Source organism: Neolamprologus brichardi, chromosome 6 (assembly GCF_056152115.1).
Source record: "Neolamprologus brichardi isolate AB-2024 chromosome 6, ASM5615211v1, whole genome shotgun sequence".
Classification (NCBI taxonomy): Eukaryota; Metazoa; Chordata; class Actinopteri; order Cichliformes; family Cichlidae; genus Neolamprologus; species Neolamprologus brichardi.
This window is the reverse complement of record NC_142109.1, coordinates 33,587,384-33,613,838: the sequence shown is the minus strand read 5'-3', so window position 1 is coordinate 33,613,838 and position 26,455 is coordinate 33,587,384. Positions and strand designations below refer to the sequence as shown.

At 41.6% G+C, this 26,455-nt stretch overlaps 1 protein-coding gene across 4 annotated transcripts in view; it reads right to left on the bottom strand.

Moving 5' to 3' along the window:
* rptor (regulatory associated protein of MTOR, complex 1) overlaps positions 1-26,455 on the bottom strand; it is a 229,137-nt gene that overhangs the window by 96,572 nt on the left and 106,110 nt on the right. For all 4 annotated transcript variants that reach the window (XM_087842157.1, XM_087842154.1, XM_087842155.1 and 1 more), the window contains exons 8-9: positions 15,845-15,904; positions 613-713 (exon numbers count right to left, since the gene is read on the bottom strand). In XM_087842157.1, the coding sequence (XP_087698283.1) occupies positions 613-713; positions 15,845-15,904 (161 nt within the window). The remainder of the gene's footprint in view (positions 1-612; positions 714-15,844; positions 15,905-26,455) is intronic.

Genomic DNA, 26,455 nt, shown 5'->3' with positions numbered 1-26,455 from the left:
TCCAGAATCGCCATCAGACAGCAGTCACTGGACTCAAAGTCTCCACTGGGATTAAACCTGGTTTAGGTTTCCCTATTTAATTAGACCTCAGCAGACAGGCGGGTTAACCCCAGAAAAATCCATTACCGTGCACAGTTTAGCTGGTTTGCAGCAGATGCTGTCCCTCAGAAACCTCGGCTCATTTTTGCAGTATCTAGCAAAACCCTGGCAACCATCAGTGGCACTCCTCAGCCAAGCGGACTTCCTTTTCAGCCTCTCGCATTCACAAGATTTTCATAAAACCTGACCTGGACTGAAACACTAAGTTTGATGTCCACAGAGAAATCACAGATGTGCAGCTCTAAAGCTCACTGAGGTTTTTTTTTAGCTGGTGGTTTATTTTTTAGTGTGGTATTCCAGGCTGTGATATTTTCCCAGTGTCTTTCATTCCCAACATTTGTTTTGGAAGTTGAGATGAGTTTAATTTGGGATGCACTCACTTTCCATCATAAGAAAACTATTTCTAACCCAACTAATCTCTCTCTTAAGATCTTTTAAGGTACATTATTTTGGTGAGAACAGCTTGCTCACGACTGTTAAACAAAACTGTGTGGCTGCGCGTGAGCGCCTCACCTCTAGGCAGAACATTCCAGGCGATCGTGTCGGTGATGGCTGTGAAGATCCAGTTGAGCTCTCCGAGGGGAGTGCGTCTGTCATTGAGCCTGCCAGGGATCCTGCAACACAACACAACACAGATGGCTGTGTCAGCCGCGCTCACTGTATGTCACATAGTTTACTCAGAGGACAAAGCGGCAACTGCTCAGTACTATCAACACAACACACCTGAAGAAATTTACATTTGCACTTAGGTGCTTACTCAGAGGCCGAAAAGAAATGGGAGGCAGGATACGTGTGCACTCACACACTTGTGTGCAGAACATATACTGTAACCCTGCGAGCACAAGACCTGAGACACAGACATCAAAGATATGCACTGTTTAGCTCAGATCATATGTGAGAGCCACGTGCAAAAGGCTTCAGGTTGCAGTCGTCACGTAATAAACTCCAAGTGGACTTTTTAACCAAGTTAATCACAAATCAATTTGTGCGTGCATCTGTCATTGTCAACAGTAATTAAGATTTGTGTTCCACTGCAGCAGCTCGGGGCGGCTACATATGTTTGTAGGAATGACCACCTAATCAGATCCTTCAGCTTTTCTGGCATGAGAGCAACAGCAACTCTCTCAAAGTGGAGCGAGCGTGTGGGCAACTGGTGTAACCCCATGTCCCTCTAAGAAATGGGTCCTTTGTTGTTCTTCTTTCTTTCCCGCACAAAAAAAAAGAACAAAGAAGAAATTTGACAACCATCAGAACAGGTTTTTGGTTTCTCCAAGGGTGGCCCTAGTATGCTGTAAAGGCAGATATCGCCCTCACCAACCAATGCTGCACACCCAATCGATATGGACTATTGTTTGACGTCCTGGTCACTTGCTTGTGAGCCTGGTTCTGCCGGAGGTTTCTTCCTGTTAAAAGGGAGTTTTTCCTTCCCACTGTCGCCAAAGTGCTTGCTCATAGGGGGTCATATGATTGTTGGGTTTTTCTCTGTATCTATGAAGCGCCTTAAGGCGACTTTTGTTGTGATTTGGCGCTATATAAATAAAATTGAATTGAATTGAATTGCTTATCCAACAACACTTAAAACTATTGAAAACATTTATAAAAGAAGTTTAAAACTACTTGACAAAAAACCGACTTCCCACCACCACTGTCATGTGTTAAAAAAACATAAATTACTGAACTTCAATAACTTAGTGAAACTTAAAAGAGTGTGTTTAATATATAAAGTCTTACACTCCCTTGCTCCACCACCACTAAAGCAGTTCATTAGGCATAAAGAAAGCTCAGACAGGACCACTCGAGCTACAATCCGAGGAGACTTGTTTATACCCCACAGACGGTCAAGGGTGGCCATCTGTGGAACAGTATGAATGATGAAGTTTTATGAATTATTATGTCTATTTTTTATGCTTGAGGACAACAGATGGAAATTAGCCCTTGGCTATTATCTGGTATGTTTACATTCATGTAATTTTTTTTTTTTTTACATTTATGTTCATTAACATGCACTGTCCTAAATAAATAAATAAATTTGACCACGAAATATGACAGAAACCACTCGGCTGCTCAATCATCCAGGTAAGTAAATCCCAAAAAGCTTGATTCTGGTCACCTGGATGAGTGACGAAACGTTTCCCCCCAAATAAAAACGTTATGTCAGATGAACAGAATCAACCTTTTGGGAAACCACTCAGTTCAGAAAACAAAGCAGGAGTTCATCAAATTTTCGATGGTTGGTGGCTGAGAGTAGGAGAATGGACTGGAAGAGCACCCAGAAGTAGTTTCCAATAACAAGGCACTCTTTACTCCTCTGAAACCTTGGTGATGTTGTGTAAATCCACCAATTATTACTGCAATTTGTAAACTGACGACTTGCAAAGGATCAGCCGCCAAACTGACCAGCAACACATACCTCTGACATAATCAATACCCGGGCAACTCATCTGACCCGTGACTATTTGTTATCACCACTGGAGAAGATGATAAAAATATCGACCACTTTATATACCTCTGTTATTAAAAACCTTTTCGTTTTTCATCGTTGGTTTAAATCAAAAAAGCCGGAAGGACATTGTTAACCTTTATCTCTAAAAATCAATCATAGACAGCTGCTTCACTGCTTAGTACTGAATACGTTTACTAAAAGGCTCGTGTCATTATCAGTGGTGCTTCACTAACATCCTCATCTCACGCTGAATCTGACGGCATCAACGTGTAAAACAAACAGCTGAAAGTTCCTGGAAGTCTACAAGAGTGGATTGGAGAGGATTTCAGTCAGTGGTGATGGAGATCTTATCAAACGTAGGAAATACGAACACAGCCGTTGATACACCATGTAATACCATCTGGAAAGTGTCTGATTTGCAATGTATTTTAACACATGGCCACTGCAGTAAAAGCGTACCTGGATATAAGACCACACAGCAGAACACCATCAATAACAGATTTTCCTCTCGAGAGTCTGGACCTCAACATTATTGAAGCAGTTTGGCATCATCTTAACAGAGTGGAACAAAACGCAGCCAACACCCACAGAAAAGCTTTGGTTGCACTTCAAAAAGCTTGGATGAATGTTCCTGAATGTTCCTACTTCTGGGAATTTCTTGGTCATACCAAATACTGACTTTCAAGATTTTTTAAATTGCACAAACTTCCATTCATTGTTGCATGTTTCGCTGAATACTGTACATATTTCACATTTTCCTTACAAAACAACAATGGGTTGGCTCATGACTTATGCACCATACAGTAAAAGTGCCAGATTTTAATCAGGTCCATCAATCTAGCACAGATTATCTTCAGACCAAACCTCATGAAAATGACCGAGTGGAGTTTTCTCAGGGCTTAAAATTGCTCACCAGGAAATCCGACTATAATGTAATTTCTATGACTCACATCTCGCTACAGAAATCCAGCATTTGGCTCCTGTCTGACATTATTGCATTATTCACACAGCTGTGCGTTTGCGCCACAGTGACTTGACAAGTGTAAACCCATGAACTGTACATCATACTTAAAGACGATTATACCATGACCAGCACCGTGGAAATGAAAGCTTGAGAATGTGCTGCTGAAAGAGAACAAGACGCCCCAACAGTAATCGCCGTAGCAAAACCAAGAAAATTACCTTTACAACACCTACTCGTCTGCCTTTTAATGAGCACTATTAAAAGCAATGAGGGAAACTAGGAGAATGGGCAAACATTAGCTGCCTCAGAGGCATTACAGTTAGTGTGAGCCATTTGAGCCCGAATAAAGAAATATATTTTAAATTAATGACAAATGTACAGGAAAGATAAATGCAGGAAAACACTGTTAAGAGCCTGCAGGACCTCGATCACTGCAGCAAACAAAGCTGAAAACCTGTTTGCACAAGAGTACGAACAGTGTTGGGAAGGTTACTTTTAAAATGTATTCCATTACAGAATACAGAATACATGCCCCAAAATGTATTCTGTAACGTATTCCGTTACATTACTCAATGAGAGTAACGTATTCTGAATACTTTGGATTACTTAATATATTATCATGCTGTTTACAACTACATGAATGTACTATTGCTGTGATTTATTACTGTTACTGAAGGTCCGCGGCTCCGAACCGTAGTAAAGGGACCTCTGGCTAATACGGTGGGTTCTGTGTCGGGCTTGTAGCTGAAAACTAGCTTTACTTTGTTGTCTGGGTCACTTTGCTAGCGAGAGACAGAGAGAGGCGTTGAAAGGCTGCTCCAACAGAACTTATTGTTTTTGGAGGAAAACACGAACAAAGCGTACAGTCGAGTCTTAATAGCTTACTTACAACTGGGCTCGTCAGGCTCTCTTCTTGGCTGCAGTGGTTATTATTATATTTACATGCTTCCAGCTCCCGTTTTTGCTCGATGACAGCTCGTACTTTTCCTTTTTCTCCCTCCCTCGCTCACAGACACATAACGGGTATGGCAGTCCATTCTCCCTGCAGCACGGACTACACTGCCCATGATGCTACATTCTTTAGAGCTATACCTGTAGCATTCTGCCTATTAGCTTAGCACAACAACAACAAAAAGGCCTCTCTCACCCAGGAAACACGCAGAGAGAGAGCGTCACCCTGTAACCATGGCAACCGTAACGCTGCCGCCTGGAACAACAGAACGTAGCTGTCAAACAAAACCCAAACAGTCCTGACCCGCCACAATATGAAACAGGGAAGTACCGCCGTGTAATCCATTTATTTCAACAAAGTAACTGTATTCTAAATACCACCTTTTTAAACGGTAACTGTAACGGAATACAGTTACTCATATTTTGTATTTTAAATACGTAACGGCGGTACATGTATTCCGTTACTCCCCAACACTGAGTATGGATATGATTGAAAACATCAAACGTTCAGATTTGTTCCTATAAACATTACTCTTTCAACAACACTTAACTGAACTGGAGGGACCGATTCCTTGAACTTTGACATTTTGGAAATGTAGTCATTATTATCGTAAACATTCATACAGAATTTGGTCGTAATTATCATGTGAATTCTTCAGTTATGCTAAAAATGTGTTAAAAAATAGACGTGCAAACCTTTTGGGGAAGAAATTGCAATATTTCTGAATTATTATCGATGATTTTGGTTTGTTAGACCAGCGGTCCCCAACCCCCGGGCCTCGGACCGGTACCGGTCCGTGAGTCGTTTGGTACCGGGCCGCGAGAGTTGAGGCTCAGGTGTGAAATGTATAGTTTTCAGGATTTTTAGCGTTATTTTGTTATCGTTTTTATCGTTAGCTCGGTTTTCCTTGGTCTTTTCACGTGTGTTATGAATAAATCTTTTTTTTGGTACCGGTACTAGTTTTATTTTGTTGTATTTATCCGCGACATCTTAAAGGCCGGTCCATGAAAATATTGTGGGGCCTAAACCGGTCCGTGGCGCAAAAAAGGTTGGGGACCGCTGATTTATACCAAAATGGTTAAAAGGTACAGGCTTCATATCTAGAAAATCAGGACTGTATTTACTACAGTTAGAAGATGATTAACTGTTTATTGATGTCTTTTTTATGATGTTTTCTGCAATAATAAATATAAAGAAAGACAAAAACAAATGCAGGCCAACAAGTTAGAGAACAGCTGCTCTCATCCTTTCTGAGTGAAGTTTTCAAACCGACATGAAAATGAACTTTCCCTGTGTGAGACAACTCTGACGATGAACTTGCTACGAGGACACAAAAACTATGTTATCCTGAGATAATGAGATAATAAACTTGCAAGATCAAAACATAACTATAAACCAGAAGTGGTTTTGGCTTCTTTAATAATGTATAAAATGAGAGGGAAACAAGTTTTGGTGAATAAATAATGGAGGCTCGGTAATGATTGGCTCAGAAATCGGTTACAGTAATTGCACAACACTGACATCCAGAAGTGCGCTCGCACAATTTGATCACGTTGTGTCATCACCGACAGTCGCTCCCTAACGTTATTGTTTCCAGCCTGATTTTATAATCGTTAGTTGGTGCGCTACAGCACTGCCAAGAACCAAGATGGCTTTGTCTCTACACAGAACCATTACTGGTCGAAAAAATGACAACATATATAACACGCAGCCACCTCAGTGGTAAACACTTGATTCCATTCACTATAAAGCATCAGCAATAAAGTCCCGCAGCAGGCATTTTAAGCCATTTAGAATCGCCAACAAAGTACTTTATAATACAGAGAGCGTGTGAACTTTTTCTGACCTAAACCTCCCCTCTCTTCCTCTAAGTGACAGATAATGGAAGCTGTGAAGCTCCTGGCAGGTACAAGCCAACTGTATAACCATGAGGGCCGGCCAGCTCCTGAGCACTTTGAGCGCTTGCCAAAGATGTTTGGCAAGTCAGCAGTAAGGATGAACACTCAGCAGTTCATATCCTTGCTTAGTATCCAATATAATATATTTGGGGACAGAAAAAGACATTGCACTGGTGGACGGGTGAACAGATAGATGGATAGCTCACTGAACGGCCTGGAAAAATGCCCTCTGAGGTTTTGAGGCTTGTGTCATCGATCAAAACCTGTCATTTTTTCACATTTTCTGGTGTTTTGCTGTACTACTGTATTTTGTATATCATCTTTATACTGATGCGCTTGTTTTATGTGAGAACGCACATGGATCTTATCAGGCTGTACTGTGAATGAGCGTCATTAATCAGTGATATAGTTTGTTTGTTGAGGCACTTGATGAAACATCAAAGTTCGCGCTAGTCATACTGACGAACTCATCTGCTTTCCAAACCGCCAGAGGCTTGAAGAATGGTCAGACACACATGAAACAAACTGAAATGTCGAAGTTAAAAAAGAGAAAATCATGAAAGGCTGAAATGTGACTAAGGCTGCGCAGATCACAACAAACCTCCCTGCAAAGCTGGCTATTAGCTCCAGTGGGTATTCCAAGACTAGCAAACAGTATAACGTCTAGGGATGGGTACCGGTATCATGGCACCGGTTCTGACATAAACGGCAGTAACCAGACCGAAAAGCAGCGCACATTTCGGTGCTTTTTTCCCCTGAACTGTGATACACTTTAGATTCCAGCCAATCATTTTACGTTTCCGAGGATAGTAGGCGGGTCCAGGTACGTACGTTCTTTTAGAGCAGAGCTACAGATTAAAATGCCCAAGGAGAAGCGGTCAAAGTCTGGCTGTACTTCACAGCAAAATATGCAAACTCAGCAGCCTGCAACAAGTGCTTTAAGGTGATACTGTGATACTGTCAAAGGAGGTAACTCCTCAAATCCGATGAAACACCTGGCAACACATAGCATTTTTTTTAAAAGCCGAGCCGTGCACATCTACTGCGGGTGTAGCCCTAGCCCTGCCAGTGTAGCAGAAATGATGAGGATGATGATGGCAGCAGCAGCCGTTCTTCTCTGCGTGAGTAGCTTAATGTTGTTCGTGTGTAATTTACGTTGAGTAGGCTAACCACGTTATTACATTAATGCATGTAAGGTGAACTAGCAAACACCATCATAGCTACATGCGGCTGTCTTCTTGTTTGATGGCAGATACTCCCTTCACCCTGGACAAAAAGGCTAAAATGACCAAAGAAAAAGTGGAAAATAGTTAAACATGAGAGGTTTTTGGACAAAGTTTGTGTTTTTTCCATTGTTTAAGCTGCTTCCAGCAAAGAGTGATGCCATATATGCCCCATAGCTGCAGAAAAGTCTAACATTGTTATTTTTACAAGAAAACAGCTGAACATGAGAGGTTTATGGACCAATTTTGTGTTCTCCATTCTTTAAGCACCGGTTTGAGCACCGTTTAAGCACCGGCACCGTTTCAAAAGTACCGGTTTGGCACCGGTATCGGATAAAACCTAAACGATACCCATCCCTAATAACGTCTCAAATATAAGCCAAAAAAAGATTTTGACAATGACAGATTTTGTTTTTATACCACTGATGCACCAAACGCCCAACACCAATCCATCCTCAGCATGTGTGAAAACGAGCTTCTGGATGTGAGCAGGGTCATAAAATCCTCTGTAAAAGGAATAAGCTGTTGATCTTATCTAAAGAGAAAAGGCACGCACCCCGAGGGCAGCTGCCATGTAGCCGGCTCCTCTCTGATATCTCTGTGCAGCGAGGGCACCAAGTATTCCCTTACGGGATCAATTAATGTATTTTAAAGGCTGAGGTGCCATTTTCAGCGATATGATTTCTTCAATATTGGAGTCTAACTTCAGGGACTCCCCAGTGAGTGCCACACAGACGTGTCAGACGCTCGGAGGGGTTGGGGGGGGGCTGGCTCTGCACACCGGGGGGAGTCTCGCTGTGAATATGGATCAACCTACGACAGTTATGTGACCCCCATGTGAGATAAAAGAGAACCGATGAGCGATGAAAGACGCCATAGCACGTGACATACCGAGCACGTAAAATCCACATGCGCTGTGCTTCGTGACTCCTTATGCAAGAGCCTATTGTGACTGGATGCAGCCAGAATGTGTGTTGGATGTATGTGGGAAGCAGAGACAGAAGGGTGCACAGATGGAGCAAAAACAGAGGAATGATCAAATGAATAAACAAACCAACAACATGCAACTACTCGACGCCGCCATTATGTGGAATTCATTTCACCACAAATGTTTGTAACATCTCAGGAGCGATGAGTGTAACGTGCATTGTTTCCAACTGCGGATGACCTTTAAAGGTGAGAATACGAGCCCAGTGAGTGGTCAGCGAGTGCAACACATGCTCATGCCCACGTGTCCAAGCAGGACTCGGCAAAAAGATGACAAAGAGGATTTAAAAAAAAGGCTGCTTTGAATACTATTTGTAACCAATTACACAAGACACGTTTTAAAAGGCTGAAAAATAACAAGCTGTCCTGGTTCTCTCTGTTGGAGCCTACAAAGAAAAACCACCAGGTGTCATTTAGGTATTGTTGTTGCTAGGATACCACCGAGCCAGCTGACTAGTCGCCATCACTAATGTTTGTGTAGTATTTTTAAAAACTTAGTTATATAGTTCTTAGAGGACACACTGGCATCATACAGTCAACGTTAAATCGTTATAAATAACAAACAAACAGACCGTACAGGACAGACGCACAGAGGACATAATAGAAAAACATTTTTATTAATATTTGTAATAGAAATAAATCATAAAATCAGAGTAAATAATAAGGAAAATAAATATAGATAGCACAAGTACCTTAGACAAGAAGAAAGTATTAAAGAGTCATTTAAAACTATTTTTCTCTGGTAATGACGCTGTGGAGCACAAATGGAAAACACCTGATATTCTTTCGTTTTTAAGCGGCTGTGGGGACAACAAAGAGCTGATGTGTTAGTAAACCTACAAAGAAGGGAACGTAATCCCAAAAAGTTTTAAATTAATTCTATACCCAACAGGTGAGCATCAACCTCCAGGGCTGAAAGATGAAGCCAATTCCTCTAATGATAGAGAAGTGAGTCATTCACCATAGACGTCCATGTTAAAACATTACAGTTCAGCTAATTTGCTCATTCACTGTTTGTTGCGGCCCAACAGCCAACCGCTGTCAATTTTGCTAATTCAAGTCACTGAACGGGTGCACTCGACCATGCTGTTGATGCCTTTTGGAGCATTTTTGGTGGAATGCTGTGGCCTGTTAGAGACAACCCACAGAGTTTGTGCTCCAGGGTTTGAGAGTGAAATCCTGGCATATTAACAAGTACTTAGGAGGAGTTATCAGGTATTCATGTGTGTGCGTTGAATCCGTACATTTTACAGATGCAGCTTGCTAAGGAGGCTAGTAGGGCTGGGCCATATCATACCGTTCACGGTAATACCGGTATAATGTTGGGCAATGATAAGAAAATGAAATATCGCGATAGAATATGGGTAAAACGCACATGCACAGTGCCTTTGTTTTCATACGCACATGGCGGAAAAAGCATGGTGGCGATGGAGAATGAGAAGGGCGAAAGCGAATCATTGGATGAAACGGATGAACCAGAACTGGTTTGTAAAAATGCTGCAACTTCAGTGGTGTGGAACTGGTTTAGCTTTCGTCCGTCAGATACACAATAAAGCACTATTTTTGGTAGAGCATGCTAGCGGGCTGTCGTTATTACCGTGTTGTTTGGAAAATACGGCACACTTAAAATCAATCCTTTGATTTTTCTGAAAGTCGACAGTGCCCCTTATAATCCCGTGTGCCTTATGTATGAACTCTGGTTGTGTTTACTGACCTCGAAACGATTTTATGTACACGGCACTCGAGAATCTGTCAAAAATGTTTTAGTACGACTTTGCTAAGCTACAAACCCGCACCGCTTGATGAATTGTCGGAGCATTACGGCTATCGTAGGCGGGAGCCTCGCGGAGTGATACGTACTGTGCTTCAACATAATATTACCGTTTTGTGTGTGTATCATTTTTTTAAGTTTTGCGGTTATTATACATGGTTATGCTCAGTATATGTCGGCCAATTTCCACTGGAAATGCCTTTTGGTTAAACAGTCAGGTAGGAATTTGCATTTTCACGGTTACATTTTTAAACTTTAATCCACATAAAAAAAACAGCTGCTTGTTTAAGTGAAAATACATTGATGGGTTTTTTTCACTAATAAAGTTGTGGAGTTGTAAAGTATTTTGTCTCGTGTCAATTTTATAATTATATTCTATCAGTTATATTGTTATCGCACATTTTTAAATGTATATCGTGATGAATATTTTTGGCCATATCGCCCTGCTCTACTTGCTAGCTTTAGTTACACTTGACATGTAAAACAGACTCGTCTTAAATATGTTAAGTCCTGGGTCCAAAACCAATACAAAGGGTTAGGGTTCATTTTAAATCTAACATTAAAGTTAGAAAATGAGGATTGGAACAAACAAATGACAGTAAGGTGGATAAAGCCATCTTTTATATACAGTCTATAACGTGGTCTTGTTGAAAGTCTGGCTTGTAACAAGGTAAAAGGAAGAAATGGCCTTTTTGCCAAGCACAGAGTACAGAGAGCTTGATCATTTCAATATTATGAGGTGAAAGAATTTATTTAAGGCAAGTTTGAGATAAAAAAAACTATCTGTACGACTCTTAATCAAGGGTCACATTTGAACTCCATAATCTAACGGAAGCTTTAAGGCAGGGGTGGGGAACTCCAGGCCTTGAGGGCCGGTGTCCTGTAGGTTTAAGATATCATCCTGGGTCAACACACCTAAATCAAACAATTAGTTCATTACCAGGCCTCTGGAGAACTTCAAGACACGTTGAGGAGGCAATTTAGCCATTTAAATCAGCTGTATTGGATCAAGGACACATCTAAAACCACACCCCTGCTTTAAGACTTCTAGTATTTAGTATCAAGAGCGAAGCCATGAGGTAAACACAAAAGTCACTACCTATAGTCGCCCTAAGTCAGCAGAACATACAGCCACTTTGACGGACATCAGCTGACTCAACACTTAGCCCTTTGTACAACAGGCAGGAGATGCAATCAGCCAAAACAGCTGCTAAAGCATCAGGATTTCCAGCGTCACCTTCGCCAGTCACACTCAGGTCTGCTGAAACCTCAATGAAGACAAGTACGGCATTAATATGAATATGAACCCTCAACTCTGTGAGTATGCACCCTGCTTTAATGTGATCTTGACAACTCATGCTAGGGCTGGATTGGCTGACCCTGAGTTATGCTGCTACAGGCTCAGGCTCATGATGCAGTTCACTCTTGTTTCAAGCTTCAAGTGTTTATAGGCCACTGCTGCACGTCTTTGACTGTCGTCTGCTGTGGACATCTGCTCCAAGCTGAGGGTGAGCCCTCTCCATGAGCCTGGTTCTGATAGATTCGTTTCCCGTTAAAAGGGCTTTCTTCCTCGTCACTGTCGCTAAATGTTTGCTCATAGAAGACATCTGGATCATTGAGGTTCTCTATCTAATACTGCAGGGTGTTTACCTGACAGCAAGTCCCTTGAGATGACTTCTGTTGTGCATAAATAAAAGGGAGTGAACATGAACACAGCCTCAAGAATAAAGATGCTCAACAGGCTGGAAAAGGTTAGAAAACCCCCCAGATTACACATGACAGAAATCATGGCCCAAGTTACCCTCAATCAACAAAGATCAGTCCAGTAAAGTAGCCTGTAAGTGTCTGAAGACCTCTCATTGGCTAAGGTGCATACCTATAGGTTTACAATCAGCTACATAGCGGACAGCGATGGTGCATGGCAGAGGACCGAGGAGAAAGCATGGCTCTCCAGAAAAAACACTGCATATGAGGTTAAATCTAATATTTTCACTTCAGCTGTCGAACTGTATTCCCTTTAAACAAGAGCCTGTAAATGTGTGGAAATAAGATATTGCTTTTGATCATATTAATGTAGAAATCTTTAAAAAAACAAAAAACAAAACTGGTCTTTCGGTGTATCATGTTTTATTCCTCATATAATTGCGTGCCGTTAATAATTCAATGGTTGTGCATCAACTCAAGGTCACGTATCTCATGAATTACACATTTTACAGCTTTTGTTTTTTTAAATCAGGACAGTTTCAAGTTGAAAACATCTCCAATGCAATCTGTTGAGCCCATACTAAAAGGTCAGCATTTTGCTGCCGTGCACTCTTACCACTTTTATTGCTTTGTTTGTTGCTGTGTTCATCTCTGAGGCAGACAGGTAGCATGAAGGGTCAAGCAGAGAAGGCATGTGTGTGACGGGTTCACCCTACACCCTGGATTTTTCTCTTTGAAGGTTTTTTGTTCTCTCTTTGCCGTGGCTGTACATACTAAGAGACCATTACAGGAATCAAAGCTACAACATAGTCCATTCTTTAAGATTGTGCCTTTGTCTTTGACAGAAACTACTTTGAATTTCATTTTGATTTAGCAGGAAGACTCTCACACCATTGTTAACCTGTCACGTCTTTGATGTTTCTGTTCAGTGTTTTACTCGCGGCCTAACGGCAGAATGAGACGAGAGGGGAAATGCTTTCCCTACCGCCAACTCTGACGCAGACTAGTGTGACGTTTCTGGGTGCTAAAACTCTCCTTACAGCATTCAGGTCATATATTACTTTTTCTACCTTCCTGCAGAATAATTCTGGTGAGACAAGTGATGAAAGACAAACAGGACGCGAGAGCTAGAGCATGAATGGATACTGTCAAACCCAGCGCAGCGACTAATGTTGGTGTGGTTGAGAAGGTGGAAAGTGGGGGGAAAGGAAACAAATGGAAGAAGAGGTTATTTCATCAAAGGTGTTCTTCATTGCTCTAGTGGTTTTACCATCGTGCCATGGGAATCGTGCCGCAGGAGCTGTGGCTGTTGTGTACTCGGGCATTTCCGTTGTAACACTCATCCACGAGAGAGTAGTGGGGGGGAAAATGGCGTGTACAAATGAAAAGATCAGACAGAAAGTACAAACAAGCAAAAAGATTTATAGTCAAGATAATAAGAACCATGTCGAATAAATCGTGGAGAGAAGACTTGTTCGAATTATGACTAATCCCCACTAATCTCGCAGAAACTTGGGAAGCAATTCCCCAACAAATAACACAGCTGCACCTCTTCTGGGCCCACAACAGGTGAAATACTTCATCTACACGTAGTTTCTGAGATATTAAGTATGAACAGAGCAGAAATAAACAGTGAGTGATGAGTCACATAATTTATCATTTATGAAATGTAACAGCTGGAGGAAAGAAACTTTAAGCAGAGTGAGTACAACTGAAAAAAGGAACAAACAATCCTAATTATAATCCTGGGCAGCAGGTTAATGACAAGAAACATGAAAGATTTAGCTCTACATAGAAAACTTGTGGTTTTTGCACCAGGAGAAATACTTTTTTATCATCTCTTTTATTTTTCCATATGTGCTCATTTTTATCAACAAACTTTTAACTTCAAATTAAAAGCTTACAAGTGAATATGTAAATATGTTGTGTTTACACCTCTGCTGCAGAAGCGACAGGATATTTCCAGAGGACGATAAAAACCTGCAAATGACACCTTTAACTTTGTGATGGGCAGCAAAACAAAGCGGAGCTGCAAACCAAGACCATGCGTCCAGCATATATTTCCACATTAGTGGAAAGTGTCGACTTTCCATGAATGCAACTTAAAGAGAGATTCATCCCAGGACATTTGTGCCCATTTGTTTAGGGATTTCACAATCCAGGCAGATGTTTTTCCATGCAGTGATCTAAAAATCAACAGCAGGTAACCTGATGTAGGGAGTTATAGCTATGTGTACGATCGAAGCTGAAGTGAGCCTGAGTTGCAAAGGAAGCTACATCAGAGTTCACCACAAAGGGGAGAAAAACTAATAATCAAAGATTTAAAAAATAACCTGAGAAAGTCTTTGTATGCCGTACCTTTGGTCTTCTCTGGGGCAGGCCGAAGCACCAAGAATTAGCCCCTCCCCTTAAGGCCACCCTCACTATTCTGCAAACTTTCTTCTGATTAGCTGCCGCTCGCAAACAAACGATTTAACCATCACATGGTGCAGTCAGACCTGTGTGCCTGCGAGGACCGTACATCTACTCTCATCGACCTCATACGCCATGAATGGAAAAAACTTCCTGAAATCGGAGCATTTAGAGCCGAGTCTTGAGCTTTAGGCTCATTGGATTTACTGGGTCCAGCTTGGGTCCTCTACCAGAGCCCTGAGAGTTTGAGGGTTCTGAGCAGTATCTCTATTGTTCCCAAAACTGAGGTAGGCTTGGGTAGCCTGGGGCCTAGCCTGGGGCCTAGCCTTGCTGGGATTCAAACCTCTGACCTCCTGTTCCTACTATCCAGCTACTATTAAAGGTAAGATGATAAAGGAAAAGTAGACTAGATCACCTTTAAGGTGGATAAACCCTAAAATCTGAGAAACCAAACTACTATGAAAGCCACTGACAGAGTTGAGGGATTAGAAATATCCTCTCCAAAGAACAAAATGATGTTTTGGACAGGAAAGGAAAACTGCGTCATTGTGGGACTGCTGCTGTGTACAAAGCACCAAAACACACCCAGAGCAAAGGAAAAAGAATATAAAGACACACAGGACAAGAATGAGCACACAAGCTCACACTTTCTCCGTGTACACCATCATCTAAAAACTAATTAAAGTCCAGTGGATAATAGAGATGTGGAAGTAATGTGTGGATGTGCACTCGCAGGCTGTCAGTGACAGGCAGAAATCATAATCTGAGTAGGTGAAGACAAGTGATTACTCACCTTAAGCAAACAGAGTGTGACATGTCATTAAGAGACTGCTGACACAGTCTTCAACTTCAGCACCTCAAGGTGCTTTCCAATGAGATGTACTGTTTTCTGCTGAGATTTAACAGCCCGTTTTTAAGTTACTTACGGCTTCAAAAACCAAGTCGCACTCAACTTAGTTTATCGGAGTCACTTTACCCTACCCCTGCACCTAAGGTTTGAAAAAGGAGCCACACTGATGGTTCTGTGAAACTACTAAAACTCTGGATATGACATCCATATTGAATGCTAATATCAATCTCAGTGTATGTGCCTACGAGCAAGAGATGTTCCACACTCTGCCGTTTGGCACCCGCAGGTTTATGCAAGAAATGCGCAGCTTTAAATCTGCCAAACTGCTGCAACTGTGAGGAGGAAACAAAGGCTGGGAATTATACCTGCGGGATGGAAAACAACAGAGAGGGGCTGACAATGACGGCGACGAGAGCAAAGAGACAGACGGGAAGACAGACAGGAGAGAGTGACACGAGGAAAACAGGATAATGATCTCTTTAGACTGAGCCCTCCTGTAAAGAGGGAGACAGTCAAAGGATGGCTGTGGAGTGCCACTTACTTCTCAATGAGGTCTAACGTCACCCCTGGCACCAACTTGGCACTCTTCTGCATACAAAACCTGGGGGAAAAAAACACAGGGAAAGGTTAGCGATCAGGGCTGTAATGAAAACAAGAGGGGCTCACAGACAAGACAATGCAATAAAAGCGTTTGGCCTCTACAGCACAAATTTTATGACCAATGAGGGAAACAATCAGCGGATAAACACTCAAATGAAAAACGAGCCCTTCAAAGATTACAACCACTGAGCACTGATAAGTGTATTTTGGCTGAGTTACAGTCAAAGGGGAGGGGGATAAGGCGGCGGGATACACATCGTATTTCTGAAACGCCTGTCAGGGGGGGCGGGGGTTGTTTACTGTGCGCGGTTAGCTCCGAGAGGTCGAGCCAGCTGTAAGTCACAGCAGGAAGACGCTCGGAGTCTTGACAGATGCTCGGCTCAACGCTCGGCGATGACTGTGAGTCATCGCACACCTGGCAGAGCGCAGGTGTGCACACACGAGCGCAGGTGTGCGCACACGAGCGCACGTCAGCCACACAAACATCAGCTGCAGGAACGTTAAAGCAGGAAGGAGATTCACATCACAGCCACACACAAAGATTTCCACGTGACAACTAGTTTATTAATTGTTCTAATTATTAACTCACGTTTTTAATAAAAAGAGATGCTAATAAAGATGAGGACAAGAGGCGAGTCTGTGTTGACATGCACATCGTGCAAAAAGAGCTAACAGTGGTAGGATTAAATATTTGGAAGAAAAAATTTGGCGCACTTTGTGATAAATAAATAAACAAAAAATCAGCTGCTTCTCCACGGAGTCTCTTGTACTACTGGTGGACAGTAGCAGCAGTCCTTACTCTGCTCTGACCAGTAAGGTCAATGTCCTTACGGCCCTGTGAATGTCCTGACAGATGATCAGCCTTAATGCAGGACGGCACCACGTTTGGCGAAATATCACCAAAAACACCTCAACTGGCAGCTTCAGTACAGCAATGGAGGAGTGATGATTTGAGCTTCTTTTGCAGGCACAGATCATAAACGCCTCTGTAAACCAGAGCATACCAAAGTAGTTCCTGTGTGTGGCTTTATCCAACACCCAAAGCTTAGGCAAAACTGAGTCATGCAACAGGACAATGATTCTAAGCACAGGAACAAATCTCCAACTGAATTATTAACAAAGAAGAAAAGTCAGTCATACAAAAATAATTTTCTGTATGACTATAAATGACCCTAATTCAGTGGTTCCCAAACTTTTTTTGCTGGGCCCCCCTTGTTTTACAATAAAAATGTTCGCGCCCCCCGTCGCGCGCGCACGCATGAACACATCCTCCAACCAAACACACCCATATTTTGCTCCATTGCGGTTTATTTCACACCTCAAACATTTAGTAAACAATTAAGCAAATACAAGTAGTCTGCAATAAATTACAGGTAGTAATAAAATAAACTACTAACTCTTTTACGCTACGTCCACACCTACACGGGTATTTTTGAAAACGCAGCTGTTTCGTCCACACGTAAACGGCGTTTCGAATCACCGAGAACAGAGATTTTTTAAAACTCCTTTTTTGCGTTTATGTGTGGAAGAGGAATACAGAGTTCGTCACGTCAGGCTGTGTGCACGTTATTGTTTACATGAGATGAATTGCAGAATGGCAGATAGAGACAAAATACTGTTAATCTGACTATCTGCAGGTTTTACACGCTTACACACGCAGTTACTGTCCCTCCATTTACAAAGGCAGAAGCGTCATGGTGTAATTATTTTACATGTAGTTGCTTTTTTTCCTGTGTAATAATATTCAACATTGCTATCAATACATTTTTTAAAAAATCCCTCTGCAAAATGGGTTCAAAAACATAAACAACTGTTGGATACTGTTTGTCCGTGATTTGAACTGGGGAACAAATCGTGGCAGGATCAGCCTGATGTTATTTGTATCCCGCTGTAACTTTACTGTATAAAGAGCTAACATCTCCAAAATGTCAGGAGTAGTTAGCCATTACAACAAGTGTTTGTGAACTACAAATCAAGAATGTGGGATACTGTTTGTCCGTGATTTAAACAGCCCAGCGCTGCTCCCGACGAAGGGAAAACTAATCTTGCAGGGAGACCTACCTCGGCACTTGTGCAGGTGAAACCAAAGGGAAGATTTGCTTCACCATATTTTCTAGTCTTTGGCTTAGAATGAAGTTGGTTTGGAAACATATTCAGCCATGCTTCATCTCCTGCTTAGCGTTTCTGTGGGCGCCCTGTGCTAGCAGTGTCCAAGCGTTGTTTTTTTTTGGTTTTTTTTCCCTTTTCATGCCGCGCCCCCCCTGCAATGGCTCTGCGCCCCCCCCTAGGGGGCGGGCCCCACACTTTGGGAAGGTCTGCCCTAATTGATCACTTCATGGTTAATCCAACTTTGTAAATAAAAGAAGGCTTTTAGGAGAATGTGACACAAAATGATGCAATCCATGCTGAAAGCCAATAATGTGGAAAAGAAAGTGATGCATCAGTTCATTGAGTTAAAAATGACGTGAAAATGTGAAACAGCTCCGTCTGTGAGAACCACACAAGCTGATAAATTCAGTTTGTTTAAGAAAAAAAGAATTAATTTCTTCCTACTTACAGGAAAAACGTTACCATAAAAACAGATTACATGCTACTTGTTGCTTTTTACACAGCTCCCATTCAGCATGTCGATCCACCTGTGATTAGTTATTGATTCTGTTTTTCTCCAATTGACAGAAGTCATGCATACATTATGAAATTGTATCCCGACTATGATGGAAGTTTTGGCACTTGAATTCAAAGGTTTTTTCCTGCAGCTGCAGAATAATGAGATCCCACATGGCGGCACTGTGACTTGCTGCTTCTTTAAAGAACAGCAAAGATCCTTAAGTGTCACTGACATCCATAAAAAAACAAGTGTAAGAATGTAACCAGGAAAGCTTGTTCTAGAAAGTCTTTTGGACTCATGATATGTACATAAAAGCTTTGCTGTTTATGGTGAGCACAGGTATATTTGTTTTCCTCCGTATAATACATTTTAAGATCGCCCTGCTCGCACCTACTATTGAATTTCATTTGAGCCACAGATTAAATATTTTGTTTGTTTTTGTCTGCACTGGTTGCAAAAGGGAATCTGTGAATCCCCGGACGTAAACAGGGATGATTAAGTAAAAATGAATTTCAGGCAAAAACAGAGAGACCAAAGTAAACAGAGCACAGATAGAGCAGGAGGTTGCATCAGGGAGTGTGCGTTTCCACTCTGTGCAGGGTGATGGATGGGAGATGGGGTAGAGGGGAGATTGTACGGGAAAGAGAAGAAGATGGGAGGAAGAGAAAACTTGGTGGCATTTGATCATGTCAGTATCTATAATAAGTCTGATCCACATTCTTGCTCTATTTGTTTGTGATTGCAAATGATCAAAAACAGACTGACATTCTGGGCACCCACTGCGATCAAAAGAAAGTCATTCTGCCAGTGCTTAACATTGCAGCACATGAAGCTCAGTTTCAAACGGTTTCCCTCTCCTGTGTTTACATTTGCTCAAACCAAAACTACGAATGCGGCACAGAACATGTTTACTGTTTAGCAATGAGACATTAAGGGATTAAAAGTCAACAATAATAATGGATAGAAGTTCAATATAACGCTGTTAAAAGACACAAACGATCAGGGAAAAACGAATATCAATCAGCAAGCCGGGTACTCAAAATGTGCGATGTCATTAACCAAGGAGGGTACTCGCAGAGCACTTTCCTCACATACTGTTGGCAAAGGATTAATATCAAAGCTGAAGTGTTTCCCATTAATTTAGATCTTTTTGTTTTTGACAAATAAATAAAAGATTGGTCGCAAGCCCAACTCCACTTTCATGGACTGTAGCTAGCGATGGTAAACCTTTTTGTCTTCTGCAGCCTCCGTCAGTCAAACGGTTGCAGCAAGTGAACAAGTTCTCCACCTGCTGCAGGCTCTGCTTAGAGTGAACCACCAGTTTGTACCAGAATAAGGACTATAGCTGTTATCTGTGTTGGAATCATTGTGACCACAAGATGACACACTGACATCCTGGCCATTAGGTGACTAGCAGTGACTGGAGTCTTCTGGAAGAAAGACTTGCCATTTGGCAGCCATCAGAAAAACAGAACATGAACAATGTAACTGGTCCACCAGCTCACAACTCATTACGATTCACAGGTTATTGCAGGAGTTGGCAACCTTTCTGATGATGAGTGCCATCTAAAATTTCCTCAGAAGCCAGTGTGCCATATGATTGCATTAGCAATAAATTTAATAATGCTCTATATTAACAGTTAGCTATCAGCGAATAGTTATCAGCTATTTTGAAACAAAAAAAGACTTTTTATCCTTAACAGCAAATAAACTGTACAACAGAAAATGCAAATGCTATTTATGGTCTCCTCACAACAATGATAAGTAAAATAAACTGGGCCAATAGTAGGGGTGGGGAAAAAATCGATACTGTGTAGTATCGTGATATTTTGTTTGCTAATAATGTATCGATACAGGGACAGCAGAAATCGATATTTTGTTACAAAAAAGGTTTTTGTGCTCTGACTTCAGAGCATGTTGATCCTTTTTCTGAGCAAGAATCCTGACATTCCTTCACTGTCCAAATGTGTTTAACTTTTTTTTTGGCAGCAATAAACATGACAGTTTACTTATTTTAATTTAAGACATGTTTTATTTTAATTAAGTTTAAAACTTTTTTATTTAATGTAAAATTATATTTTGTTTTAATTTACTTTCAAATTCTTCAGTTGCTGAAGGGGCTGCATAGTTTTCATAAACTGCATAGTTCAGAATAGCTATAATTGTACCAGATGGTTGATTCAGTTAAGTTGGACTAGACTGTAATACAAACCGTTCAGTTTGTCAACAATAAAACTGAAATGAGAGAAAGACTGAGTGTGAGACTTTGATATTAGAGAAAATGAATATTGATAAAGTTTACCTTTATGTACAGAATCTGAATATCGCAAAATATTTTAAAAAATTGCAAAAATATCGTATCATGTGTTAAGTATTGTGATAATATCGTATTGTGAGTTGTATGGTGATTCCCACCTCTAGCCAATATGGCATGTTTGTTAATACAGGGATACACATGTTAATGTGATCTCTGGTCTCCCACTCAGAGACACAGGTCTCCGAGTGTCCAGCATTCAAAGGCTACCTGAGGACACTCATGTGAGAGAAAATCTGCTCACACAGACATGTAGAGCCAAATACTGTCAATAAGGCCTCTGCAATGTTCTGAAGACAGTTAACCTTGTCAGGTAGTGATGTCCAGCAGGTGAAAATGCAGCTCCATGAACACGCACAGCTGTGGATTCCAGCTGCGTTTGTAGTTCTGCCAACTTTGACCCCACAGAGTCGAGCTTTTCAGTTCATCCATCCATCCATTCGCTTCCGCTTATCCTTTTCAGGGTCGCGGGGGGCGCTGGAGCCTATCCCAGCTGTCATAGGGCGAGAGGCGGGGTACACCCTGGACAGGTCGCCAGTCTGTCGCAGGGCTAACACACAGGGACAGACAACCATTCGCACTCACATATTCATACCTAGTGGCAATTTAGATTTTCCAATTAACCTATCCCCACAAGCTGCATGTCTTTGGACGGCGGGAGGAAGCCGGAGTACCCGGAGAGAACCCACGCAAACACGGGGAGAACATGCAAACTCCACACAGAAAGACCCCGGCCTGATGTTGGAATTGAACTCAGGACCTTCTTGCTGTGCGGCAACAGCGCTAACCACCGTGCCACCATGCTGCTTCAGTTCAATCAACTGCATTTCGATGTCGCATGAACTCAGCCAGTTAATGCGAGACAAATCCAGCTGCTCATTAAAGCTTTCTGGTTTGATCAGAAAAGAAAACATTGGTCCATACACCTGAAAGTCCCAAAAACACATTGTGAATTCTGTCTCGAGTACGGATGTATCCGAGTACTCCTGCGGTGCTGATGCCGTGCGGAGCGGACAGCTCCTGAAGCATTTGAAGTGTTGGGATGTGGAAATTTCAACATCGCTTGAAAAAACTGACAGCTAACAACATCCATCTCACCGATAGGCTACGGTAGTTTTAGCCAATTACAAGTTGAATCTAGTAGTTGGGGTTGATAGCTAAGATACCGTCATGTGCACCGCTGGCCTGGCCATTTATTTTTTAATCCACCTTCACAAATTAATTCACTGCATTTCGTGCAATCAGTTAACCCTTCGAGTGCCAGCTGTGGCACACGTGCCCAGGGTTGCCGACCCCTGTGTTATTGTAATGTGTAAAGAGACCAGAGCCACTCTCTGTTGGGTTTGTATCTTCTCCCAGTGTCTGGGTGGGTTCTCTCCCACAGTCCAAAGGCAGGTATGCACGTTTGGTTAACTGGAAATTCTAAACTGGCCGTAGGCGTAAATGGTTGTCTGTCTCTATGTGCTGCTCGGATTGACACTAGTCCCACCTTCTGTAATTTGGCATATCTCACTGACTACCTTAATGACTAGTTGACAGTTTTCAGTGAACCGTAGATGGATCAACTGATGGTCCAAATGCTTCTCTCAGGTCTGGTGTCAGATTTCTAGTGGGGGTTTTTTCCTTTCAGACACAGTTCATCTGTAGTAGTCTTTAAGGACACATAAGCATTTTTCATAGTTTCAATTAAAGACATGAGGACAAATTTATGTGTTTCTGTGACACCCTACAAGTAACAAACATTCAATTTAAAACTGATTCATGATGTAGAAACAATACTGGTTCATCCCAAGAGTTATGTGCCTTTTTGAAGCTTTAATGATTCATAGGTCAGGGTTACGTAGCTTAACACATCAAAACTTTCCTCTGAAAATAGTCGACTACAAGGACTGGACGGAAAATGAGTGAAATAGCAGCCAATGTCCAAAGAATAACATTGAAAACCCTTCAGAAATTCTGGAGAACTTAAAACAAAATAAAAGTCAAATACAAAAGAATTTGGGTGACTCAAGACTTTCACACAGGACTGTATGTCAAACGTTCATCACCAAAGTCAGAAGAACAGAAGAATGTATAAATAGGATGGCCCCAGAGTGTCTCAATAGATACATTCACAGACAAGACAGTAATCGTGTTACTAGGAGTAAGGTGAACGGCAACTGCAAGATATTATATCGCAGATCTACATTCGGTCAGTCAGCTTTTTCTATAAAGGCTTCCCATCTGTGGAACACACTTCCAACTGATATCAAACTGATTACAGACATTATATCCTTTACATTGAAGGTTAAAGTGTGGTTAAAGGGAAACCAAAGTTGTAGTCATTTTATCTGATGATTATTGTCTATCAATTGTAATTGTATTTATGATGTAATTTGGTTTTATGAAAATGTATGTTTTATTGTAATATGTATTTATTTAGATTGTAAGCCCAACAAGGGACAATTGTTGAAAATTAGCAGTAGCTATAAACCTATTTGCGGTACATCAGTCTCATGTCTTGCACTTGAACTATGTTTAACTGCACTGTCCCTTTTAAATAAATAAAAAAAACTAATGTTTTTGTCCTTTCGAAAGAATGAATGTCTGTGCAGAGGTTCAGGACCACCTATCCAATAATAGTTATTTAATAATGTTTTTTAGTAATATTTATCTCTTCCATCCCCAAAGCCACAGTGTTCACTGGCTAAACAGCTCATCACAAAGAACAACATGAGTTAACATACAGAAGACCCAACTTTGTGAATAAGTCTCAGGCAAAAAAAAATCTACTAAAATGTGTAGAAGAAGATTCAAAACCAATTCATAGTTGAAAAAAGCTCCGAGATACAGATCAAACTTTTTTGTTGTCACCACTCTTCAAAGCGGCTGCTGAACTTTGGACTGCACCTAAACTGCAGCCGGTGAAATACACGCTCCTGAAGAAGACAAGCAGGTAAGTTTACTAAAGCACAGAAGGCCAGCAGGGCAGAGATGAAGAGGAAATTGGGGGATTATTACTTACAGAGAGCAAGGCAGCCAAACTTTAATTGGGTTGGTGAATAAGTGAGCGTGTGGGCACGGAGCAGAGAGGGTAGGAGTGGGCATGTACATATTAGATTCTGAGGAGGAAAATGAAGCGCTGCTTGTGTGAAGAAACTACAACGCTGCTCCGAGGGTAGGCGGGCGGTGGAGGAGGAGTGGGACGAGGAGAATGACTCCTGCTGTCTTCCACAGCTCATTACTCCTTCGACCAACTTGCACGTTTCAAGTCAGCAACTTTATCATTCGTGTGCTTGAAGGGTTACTGCATGATCTCAAACTTAGATTAGGTTTGAGCTCACGCAGTAACCCTGTTAGGACATGAATGAAATTATTGTGCATGAATTTCCATCATGCCATACTGTGGTAGCCAGTGGCTTCACAGTGTAGTGGTTAACACATTCACCTTAACACCAAAGAGCCCCACTTAATTACCAGGAGCCAAAGAAGTGAAAGCTGGTCCCCAGCTTCAGTAAGTGAGAGAGTTGCATCAAAAAGAGATCTTCCTGATATCTGAAATAAGGAAGCATTCAAAAGTAAAGCAAAGCACACCATATTATGGCAGCCAGCATTAGTATTATCATTAAAATGTATGCTGACACCCTAATGACACCCTAATTTGGGGCGACCGTGGCTCAGGGGGTTGGGGAGCGCATCTGTAACCTGGAAGGTCGCTGGTTCGATCCCCGGGCTCTCTGTCCTGGTCGTTGTGTCCTTGGGAAAGACACTTTACCCTACTGGTGTTGGCCAGAGGGGCCAATGGCGCGATATGGCAGCCTCGCTTCTGTCAGTCTGCCCCAGGGCAGCTGTGGCTACAACCATAGCTTGCCTCCACCAGTGTGTGAATGTGAGAGTGAATGAATAGTGGCATTGTAAAGCGCTTTGGGTGCCTTGAAAAGCGCTATATAAATCCAATCATTATTAATGAGGAATAAAGAAGTAGTGCAGTGCTGACCTGGGAAAATGTAACCTAGGTTATTTTCCGCAGACACACACTAAATATTTCATATGAAAGTAAACAGTTGTTGTCAATGCTAGCAGAGACAAACTAATGTTCTAAAAGAGGACGTCCTTTCACACATTCAATGAAACCATATTTATTGCTTCTAATAAACACAACACAGGAAGCGAGAAGCTCTCGCTGCAGTGGTCGGTTGCTTTGACACAAACACCAGCAACCCTCACATACATGATTTATTGCCCTACAGCGTTTACCAAAGGTCAGCAATTTCATTGTGGAGGTACAATTTACAGATGTTCCCTAAATGCCTCACATGCAGGTAGAGATTTTTAGATTTAGTAGCGAGTAACCAGAAGCATAAAACGATTATATGCTTGAACTGTTGCTCTTGAAAGTTTGTTTCTTGCTCCTTTTTACCTCCCACTCACCCCCCTTTTCAGTGACCAAGACTTTGTGTAAGTTGGATCATTAATACTTCATCCAAATATCTCTGGCCCGAGTCCTGAGGCACAATGTTTACTGATTAATTGGCATCTTGCATGAGCAGTTTGGGAAATCTCTGGGATGTTTGGGGCTTAATGACTGGGTCAAAACTGAAAGAAATAGTTGGATACAGCTGCTGTTTCTCTGTTAGAACCACCTGATTGACCATTTTTGTTGTGTTTACTTCCACACCAATCACCACCTGTTTCTTGTTTGTTTGGTTTTTAATTTTTGATATCAGAGTTATGTTGTCATATATTATAGTACAATCAGGTAAAGATGCTTTAGGAAGATAATCTTTAAAAAATATTAGACTTTCAGATTTAATTCAAAACAAACAAACTGTTTCCTGTTCTCGTTAGTTAATGTCAACGTTCAGATCTATAGTTGAGGGGTGAGTTAGTGTTTGGTCGCTGTGGTAGCTGAAATATTTAGGTTTGAGAGCTGCCAAAGCAGGAGGCCATTGTTAGCCTGAAACAACCAACAGACTTTTCAGAGCCATGCAGTAAAGTTTAGGAGTGACAAAAACAGCAATGAGACACGTTTGTTAAAAGGAGGGCTGCACTGACGAGCTCAGAAACACCAAAAGGCCTCAAATATCACAGAAAATGATCACAGATCTCGTTCATTGGTGAAGAAAAACCGCTTCACAACATGCTAAGTCAATAACACATCAAGTCTACAATCAGAAAAATACCTCAAGATTCAAAACATTGAAGAACAGAAAATATTAGTTTTGTAATTCTGGAGCAAATCAGTGGTGTTTGATGCGATTGTGACCTTAAAACATCCTGTACCATCAGTCAAACAATGGTGGAGGCAGAGTGACAGCATGACTATGTACAGCCTGGCTGCCAATGGAAATGTGTGTCTGGGGTTTTATTAATGATGCGACTGCTGACAGAAGCGGCAGGATGGAGGCTGAAGTGTAAAGTGCAACACTCCCTCTCATTCAGTCAAATGCTGAAAAACCGATAGACGGCGCTTCACAGTACAGATGGGTAACGACTTTAAACACACTCGGCACAAAGAGCCCGATAAGGCACAGAAACGAAACGCTCTTCAGTGCAATGCACTTAAACGAGTCGGTCACCTGAGGTTAGCTCAGCAGAGCGTGCACGTATAAATATCAAATGAAATGCCTATGTTTATGTTACTGCCTAAA